General features: G+C 55.3%; 1 protein-coding gene across 1 annotated transcript in view; it reads right to left on the reverse strand.

Moving 5' to 3' along the window:
* Window positions 1-9,161, reverse strand: part of ARMC9 (armadillo repeat containing 9) — a 161,880-nt gene that overhangs the window by 3,577 nt on the left and 149,142 nt on the right. The window contains exons 20-21 of the mRNA XM_012652188.1: window positions 8,843-8,979; window positions 4,978-5,107 (exon numbers count right to left, since the gene is read on the reverse strand). Coding sequence (XP_012507642.1) covers window positions 4,978-5,107; window positions 8,843-8,979 — 267 coding nt within the window. The remainder of the gene's footprint in view (window positions 1-4,977; window positions 5,108-8,842; window positions 8,980-9,161) is intronic.

A 9,161-nucleotide genomic window follows, 5' to 3' on the forward strand; every position in this document is an offset into this window, starting at 1 on the left:
TCAAACTCCGGAGCTCAAACAATCCGCCCGCCTCGGCCTCCCAGAGTGCTAGGATTACAGGCGTGAGCCACCGCGCCCGACCCATCTTAATCATTTTAAAGTGTAGCCCCACCATGTTTAAGAAGGAACAACAGAGAAACTAGTACACACTGTTCACGTGGACAACAGCAGCTGTGACTGGCAGTGAGCGGGAAGGGCAGGTGTGAGTGCTGGGTTAGCTGGGCATGTCCCCATCACGTGGTTCTAGGAGGCAGCCCTCACAGGCATGCAGGGCTGTGCAGGTCCAGGAGGGACAGCTGGCTTCACACATGGTGCCTTAAAGCCAAAGGGCAGCAAGGTCAAGTTTAGAGTCAGGGGTCAGCTGGGGTGAGTCAGCAATAACAAAAGGAAACAAGGCTTGGAATCTACCGTGTCCCAGCCCAAGGATAACCAGAAAGGGGCACCGACCTTCTGGAGGGCATTTGGCAGTGTGTACCAAGGCCCTTATGTGATGGTTATTTTTATGTGTCTACTTGGCAGGGCCACAGTACCCAGATATTTGGTCAAACATTATTCTAGATGTTTCTGTGAAGTTATTTTTTGGATGAGATTCATATGTAAATCTGTGGACTTTGAGCAAAGCAGACTACTCCCCATAACGTGGGTAGATCTTATCCAATCAGGCGAAGGTCTGAACAGGAAAAGACTGACCTTTCCGGGCAAGAAGGAATTCTGCCAGCAGACGGCCTTAGGACTTGAACTGCAACTCTTCCCTGAACGTCCAGGCTGCTGGCCCACCCTATCAGATTTTGGACTCTCCGAGCCTCTACAATCATGTCAATGCCTTAAAATAAATCTCTCTCTATATATACATACATATGCACATCTTGCTGGTTCCGTTTCTCTGAGGACTCTTACTAACACGCTTTGAAAGCCAGCATCCCCTTTCCCCAACTGGAACGTGGCCTTTGTTGGGTCAAGGTAATGATTTTGCTGGGAACGGGCATCCTCAGATGCGTCCCTGCTGGCACTGGAGAAGGTGGCCCTTGGCAGAGCACCAGGGGGCCGCCCCTTGGCCTGGCAGGGCCCACCCTCAGGCGTCCCTCCAAACCACCTTGCGGGCTGCTGCAGGAGGTGGTTATGTCGACTGAGGAGCTGGGCCACCGTCACTGGACTCTGCAGGGGCTATGGGAAGGACACTGTGGGAGGCAGGGGCGCATGGCTATTGGGAAGGGTCAGCTGAGCCCCAGGTGGCCTCAGGCTCCTCCATCCCCCAGCATGGTGGGCTCAGCTGGGAGCCAGAGCCAGGAAATGGCGCTGGGTCGGCAGGAGATGAGGGCAGACTGGGGCAGAGCAGAGAAAGCACGTGGGAAGGAAGTCCGGGATGGCAGTCACCTGTGACTTGGGGAAAGTCAGCTGACGCAGAAACACAAGGCACTGGGTACTGGAAAGAAGGGTAAACTCAGATAAATGTACAAACTGGGAGGCGCCCTGCAAGATAGGCGATTATCTATTAGCCTGGCCCGGCCCGTATATGATCTCGGCCCATCAATAGGGACATTGTGCTGGACGAGAAGAGCAATAAAAGCCTCTGGAGAGACTTAGCCTCCGCTGGTGTCGGAATGCTGCTGAGTCATGATCCCGCCGCTGAGCATCTCCCAGGCAGCGAGCGGCTCCTGTGTCCCTCCAGTGTGCCCTGAGGCCCAGACACAAGCACTCAGGGGTCCCCTAAGTGGACTCTGCTCACCAGGTTCATAACTGACCCTCAGTCATTGCCGCAGACCTTTCATCTGGGTTACAATAAACCCCAGGAAGGGGTGGAGGTGGGGGGCTGAGGACAGACAAAGGCAGACATAAAACAGTTACACGAATAGTTCATGTGTGCACACGGACACTCACAGCTCTCCTATCCTCATTCCTCTGCCTTGTTGTTCTTAATTTGCTGTTTTTTTAGCTGGATGCGCTGTACATGTCATTGTGAGCTGCTATGTATCCTTAGGGGACAAATGTGAGCAGAAAAAGCACTTATGTAGATATACATAAAATCTCTTTCTTCTTATTTTTACTGAGCCACAATACTCACAAAAGCATCACTTCCCGTCTGGGGCAGGGCAGGATCGTGGACGCCATTTGCCTCTGATCCTGCCCTGGGACTGGATGCGAGGCCGCGTCAGGGGAACCCGCTGCCCGGCCTGTGCCCAGGCCACCTGTCGGCAGCTGGCAGGCGTATGCCCTGCCCCGGCTGCGGCTGCTCTCTGGGAGTCACAGGGCCATGCTGAGGTGGACCGACGGGCCACAGGGAAGGGCAGGCGACAGCCAAGGCAGTGCCACCATCACCGTCACATTCCCAGGTGCAAGTCAGCTGTTGGGACTGACACATTCCATGGGAGCCTCTCAGCTCTTTGAGGGACAAATGCACTTTTTCCTTGAAAAACACATTTTTAAAGCCTCATCAGCAGTGTCTTTCCCCAACTGCTCAACGCTGAGGATTCTAAGAAGATGACAGGAAAAAAGAAAAGGGAAACTCTGCCACGAGTGAGGGTGGGGAGGCCGTGGGAAAGCAAATTCGCAGCGAGCCCAGCTGCCGGACGTCGCTGGAGCGGAGTGGAGCAGCCGTGACACCAGCAGCCCCTGACGTGGGTGACAAGCAGCCAGTGCCATCATCCGGGCCCAGGGGCTTTCCACCCCCACCCAACTCTCTCCGGTCCTCACCTGAAAGACCAAGGCAGCAGAGCTGGGGGAAGCCGAGGGGACAAACGTGCCCCACCGAAGCCACTCAGACAGCCGCTTTCTTCCTTTCTCCTACTTACTCGTCAACAAATACTCTGACTGCCTGCTCTGGGCCAGGTGTGGGGACACAGCAACAAACGCCTATGCGTGGAGCCTGTCTCCGAGCACCGGGGAGGCAGTCAGGACCATGTGACAGCTCAGTGGGACCTTGGCCCCACGGGAGGGGACTGTGGCTGCTGTGAGTCTGGCAGGGGAGTGTGACCTGCACCTTGGGGTCAGGTGGGAGGAAGGGACGCCCCGCTGAGATCTCAAGGGGGGCTGAAGTCCACCCGGCAGAGGAGGTTGGGGGGGGCAAAGAATATTCCAGGCAGGGGTCAGGTAGCCAGTGGAGGAGGAGGGAGAGACAGAACAACGTGCACTTCTCCCTCTTTCCATCCTCCTCTTCCTCACACAGAACTCCACACTTAAAATAAGAGTTGATCAGACTTCGTTCTCTTATAAATAAATAAATAATAACATAAGAGTTGAGTTCAGCGGCTGACACTAAGGTGAGAAAACCCCTGGGTTTCGCCCCAAGGGGGCATCTGTGCCCAACAGAAGCTTGATGTAATGAGGGGACATTTCCACGAAGAGACGGGTCCCTTTGAGGCCCCTGCCTACCACGAAAACAGTTATTTCTGGGGAGGGAGGGCTGTCCCCAGGAGCAAATCTCAGAAAGGAACTCAGCATTTATAGGAAGAAAAAGAAGGGCAGGTTTGGCCTGGCTGAACCTCGGGAGAGGAGCCAGTTGGCCCGGGGGGCTCTGGCTTGCCTCTTGGAGATCTCCTGTTTTGGAGCCCCCATATCAGGAACATATTGAGAGCTAGAGGACCCCCGACCTGGCGGGCGAGCTCCCCTTCACCGCTAAGATAGGAGAGGAGGCCCAGGTAGGGGAGGTGGGAGGTGGGTCACCAGGTCCCCAGGCTGGTCAGCAGTTGGGCTGGAGGCACCAGATGCTCAGACCCCCAGGCTGCCCTCCCCACCTGCCCACCCCAGGCTGGCTCACCCTGTCCCCTTCTTCCCCCTGCTCCTTAGGGACAACTGGGACACCTGCCACTCCCTAGCCCAGGTCTTCACATACTTCCTGGAGTTCCAACCCCCCCACCCCAAGGCAGATGCTGGACTTGTGGACTGTTTGGAGCGATGGGGTTCGGCACTCTCTGGGTCCCCCTTGCATTCTCTTCCTGCCTCCTTCTCTGACCTTCTCCACTGGTGGGTGCAGGCTCTGCGGGGTCTTCCTGCCTGTTCCCCCGTAGTCTCTAGAACTGAGCTAAACATGGCTCTAGCCCCAGAGTTTAGTCAGGAGGTTGGCTTTCCCACCTTGAGCGTACTCTGCTTGCAGGGCACTGAGCGGCTAATAGAAAGGGACAGGGACAGCTGGTGTCCTGGAGGCCGGGGACAGGCTGGCTCTGAGACCTGGGCTGGGCCGCTCTCCCCAAGCAGGTGTCCTTAGATCCGAAAGAAGAGATTGGAAAGGTCCTTTCCAGATTCCAAAGAACCCCTAGTAACCTAGGGGCCAGTGTGTGCTCATGGGGTGCACAGAAACAGGGAACACCTTTTTTTCTGCTTGGGGGCCCGGTTTCTCTTTAGGAAGCTGACTTCTGAGCTCAACCATTTACTAACCTCCTTTTCCATCTTTCTGCCCTCCAGCCCACCTCCTCCAAATGCAAATAGCTAAGACAGGACACCGCTCCCAAGTCATCCTATCACACCACCCTAGGACATGTTCACCTGGCCATTTTTTTTTTTTTTTTGAGACAGGGTCTTGCTCTCTTGCTGTCACCAGGGCTAGAGTGCAGTGGCATCACCATAGCTCACTGTAACCTCTAACTCCAGGGCTCAAGTGATCCTCCTGCCTCAGCCTCCCGAGTAGTTGGGACTATAGGTGCGCACCACCAACCCCGGCTAATTTTTCTATTTGTTTGTAGAGACCGGGGTCTCACTCTTGCTCAGGCTGGTCTCGAACTCCTGGCCTCAAGCAATCCTCCTGGCTCCACCACCCAAAGTGCTAGTATTATAGGTGTGAGCCACTGTACCTGGCCTCTGGCCATTCTTAAAACTAGTCCCTTGGGCATGTTTATGAGTGTCCTCTCCTTCCAGTCTGAGCACAGATGGCTATCAGGTAGCACGTCCCCACTCTTTGGGTTACCAGGTGTGGCGGCTGTGGGGGAGCCGCCAGAGCCCACTGTCAGAGCAGAGAACGAGGCCTTGTGACATCCTCACCCCTACCTGGTGGCCTCTCCACTGCCGGGGTCCTGGGGCACCTCCCTTGGCTGGCTGGGAGTCCCTGTGGGGGGCAGGCGAGGCTCTTCCTGACGTCCCGCTGGCAACCAGTCTCCGGGCTTGGCGTCAAAGGCTGCTGGGGAGGAGGAGAGAGAGTTCAGCCCACATCTGCTCTGGAGCCTCTCTAAGGATTCTCTTTCCTGGGCTGGGCCGTTAAGCCAAGAAAAGCACGCACCCCAGGCCAGTTGCTGCTGGCTCCCTGACGCCTGTGGCTGGGGGGACTCGTTTACTGTCATGCAGCCTGGGAACTTGCCGGGCAGGGGGCGCAGCACAAGGAGGCGCAGACCACCCTCCACCCTCCTCACCCCCCATCCATCCTCCCTGGGTCCTCTCAGCTGTGTTCTCAGCCCACAGAACACGGAACTGTCTCCCTGGGCTGCTGCTTGGCACCTCCACAGAGCACGAGACACATTTGTTTATCTGACACTCGAAAGTAACTAGATGTCCGGTAGTTTCATTTGCTAAATCCAACAACCCCAGAGGTGGGCTCTCCTCACTGAGTCACCTGAGGCTCCTTCAGGCTGAACCCTCCCCCCACGGCCCCCTGTGCACCCATGGGCCGGGAGGTGCCCTCACCCCCCAACGAGCAGCGAGCAGCGCTTTGGCTGAGGCCGCTGCTGAGGCCCAGGCCCTTCCCACTGGAGCAGACGGAGAGGCCCCGACAGCAGGCCGGGGAACATGACGCGGGCCTGTTTCTGTGCTTCAGAAGCCATGTGCCCCTTTCTGCAGCCCACCTCTCCTCTCCTCGTTCTGCAGCCAAAGGGGTCCATGTCACTGCAGGAGTGTGTGACAGACTCTGGATTCCCTACTCCCTTAGTCCAAGCTCCTCTCAGCTCTTTCATTTTAGAAATATCTCTGCTACCTTTGCAATGCGACCTCGGTTTTGTCTTAAATATAAAGGAATCTTCCCTGCAGGTTTCCCTAAACCCATAGCAAGAAGCTTTGATAATTCTCTTTTGGTCCAAACAAGGATCTATTTCTGACATGGAACCCAACGGGTGGCAGGACAGCCTCTACCTGGGACTGGGTCTTGAGCTAGAATTTCAGGACAACTGGCCAGCACTTGTCTGTGCTGTCTGCTCAGGGGGCTTATACTAAGGCCCAGGAGACAACGCGTAGGAATCTAAAATAATGCTTGAGAGGAGTCACACACAAATGCTGGGACACACACAGGACCCATTCCAACTCCGGGGGTTACGAAGCTGGCACCGGGGCAGGCAAGTCCTCCAGGACTAGGGACTTCCCAGGGCAGGTGACGGTGGGATGGGGTGGCCCGGAGAGAGAAGGAACTTGCCTGTGAGGTCGTCTTGGTCCGGTCACCCCCTCTCCCCCTGCCCACCACAGGCAGACTTTCAGAGGCCCCATCAAGGAGCCAGGCTGGGAGCAGCCCTGGGGCTTATCTGTGAGCCCACTGAGACAGGGCTGGGCATTTTCACTCCCGGATCTAGAAAATCACAAGGCATATGATTTTGATCTTCAAGATAGTCTTGGTTGATGGGGAAATGAGAATAGCTTTCCTCAGGCCAAAGTCTTGCCAAATTCTAAGCTGTATTCTTGGCCTTTTCCCTTGGGGACTATTTCCTCCTGGCTCTGCGGGGCTGAGTCCTTGGCAAAAAAGAATGTACCTTCTGGCCCTGCACCCCCGATTGAGCAGTTTGAGGATCCCACAGGCTTCTCATCACGAGTCCCCCCGCAGCGCTGATGGGATGCCTGGTGCCAGGGGTCCTACGGAAGAAACTGTGCATGGAGGCGGTGGTTGCCAGGGGGTCTCTGGTGGGGCGGCAAGGAGGCCTGTGAGCAGCAGCTTTGTGGGGCCCAAACCCGGGCCCAAAGCACCTGGGCAGGGTAAGCGAGAGAACAGAGTGGAGGGGAGTGGGGAAAGAATGAGACAGAAGCAGTGCGGCTCAGGCTGCTATCTCCCAGTCCAGCGTGCCCTCTCTCTCCCTCTGCTGAGCCCAGACACGGCACCTGGTGGAGGCCTGTTTGCCATCTGTCCCTCGGACAGAGGCGGTGAGATGAGAGAGAGGGGTCAGGGAGGCCAACTTGGGAGACAGCAGCTGGCCATGGCCACCGGTGAGCAAGGCTGAGGGCGGCTGTGGACAGGCCCATCTGAGGGGTAGAAGGACGAACAGAATCTGCACCAGGCATGGGGCAAAGGCTGACTAAACGACTTAGAAAGACTTAACCTGGAGGCTTGGTTTCTCCAAAGGGAAAACTTTCGTCAAGTCAAAGGATTTGCAAGGACTCAGAGTGCTGGCCCGAGGCTCAGAGCAACCTGGCAGGTGGGGGAGCGCAGGGCCCAGGGTTAGTGTCCTGGGTCCCAGCCGGGCTGAGCCAACAGGAGTGGGAGCGGGGAAGGGTCACTTGGAATATGGTCTCAGTGTTCGAGCTGGCTAACAGGGTGCACCCACAGTGAGATCTGGGAAGGGTGCTGCCCTGGCTCCTGCTCCCCCGTCCTGGGTCACAGGGAGAGGCACTGGCAACAGCTCGTGACCTCCAAGGCTGAGTCCCCAGTGGGTGCCCACCCAGTTCACGCAAGGAGCCAGAATTTGCCAGGCCCCGGACTTTGTCAGGGCTAACATCAATTGTTCTTGAAAGAACAGCAACACCAGTATTGCCAGCAAGAGCAGCTGCCACTACTCGGCCATTTCTATTCATGATAACCTCAATGCCTCCACCCTACAGGTAATGGCCCGATGAAGCTTTCCCAAGGATATGACCGTACCCACAACTAGGGCACGCTGGTGGCCATTTTGGTGAAGCAAAGATGTCACTGCTAAGTTACTCTGAACGCAATGCGGACTACCCTTTAGGAAGTCTGGGCTGCAGAACTTAAGACCATTTCTAACTCAACGGAATTTGGTCAAACTGGCAAAAATAGTTAGATCACCCAAGACCTCCACCGTGGCAGTAGAAATCTCTGGATAAATTATTGAGCTGCTCACCTTTTAGTGAAGGGATATTAATATTTATAGCTCTAATAAAACCCACTTAAAATAATTGCTGATCAAAGTTGGTGAAACCTCTGAAATTGGTCATAATGAAGAGACCCTCCCCGAGTCCCGAGTAACCTGGCCCTGGCTCTGCAGCCGCCCGCTGCTCTGAACCTGGCCTTGGGAGCGTTTGGATCCAATTGTGAGCAGATTATACGAGCTCTCAGATGTTTCTCATACTGGAATCTGACCCGCTCCTCTGTTGTTTTTCCTATTTGAATGGAAATTAGAGTCTTATCTGGCCTACTCATAATCCTTTTAATTTCCTTTCAAAAATTAAAAAAAAATACTTAGTACATTTCTGATTCAAAGGATATATATTTTTCCTGGCATCTAAAAAATACTTTTTTCTCCCATCAGTCTCTGGTTAACTCGACTGGATGTTTCAGAACGCATTTTGGGTCTGAGTTGTTTATGCCCCTGGTCGCACAATTCTGACTCGGTCCAGCCTTCTATAATAACACGTGGCCGACCTCAGTCCCAGAATTTGAGGTATGAGAGCCTTGGTCATCCATCTACATCATCCTGAGATCCTCCTCCTAAGTTTCACATTAACCCAGCTTTCCCCGTCAGTGATCTTGCCCCGGCAGCTCCCCTATGTGGGCAGCAGGCAGCGCTCTGAGCAGGGGACGTGTAGGATGAGCCAGCGTCGGGCCTGGCTGTGGGCTCGGGGGCCTGTGAACCTCCATGACACGGGCTGTGGCCGAGACCAGAGAGCTTCCCCGGAGCGGGCACGTGTCTGCAACTCCTGCTGCTTCATGAAGATTCTAGACATCACTGGTCCTAGAACCGCCCCGGCTGGCTGCCAAGGTGCTTACATGAGGAGGAAACGCAGGCCTCAGAAGCGCGGGGCTCGCCGTCCTCGTAGACTGCCCGCGGAGCGCCGGGCAGGGTGTGTGGGCAGCCGTTTCTGCCACGTTGCGCCGTCTGGGGAGACATGAGATGGTCTTCTAGCCTGGAGGAAAACATAAAAACAGCAATAAATATAGATTGCCAGAAGATATGTGACTGCTGGCTGTCATGAAGCGTCACAAACACAGGAGGTAGCCATGCCTGAAATTCTTTTGTTAAGCCGATTTTAGGAGACATTAAATTTTTTCAGGCTAGCCGTGGTGGCTCACGCCTGTAATCCTAGCA

This window comes from Propithecus coquereli, unplaced genomic scaffold (genome assembly GCF_000956105.1).
Source record: "Propithecus coquereli isolate 6110/MARCELLA unplaced genomic scaffold, Pcoq_1.0 Scaffold383, whole genome shotgun sequence".
In the NCBI taxonomy this organism is placed as follows: Eukaryota; Metazoa; Chordata; class Mammalia; order Primates; family Indriidae; genus Propithecus; species Propithecus coquereli.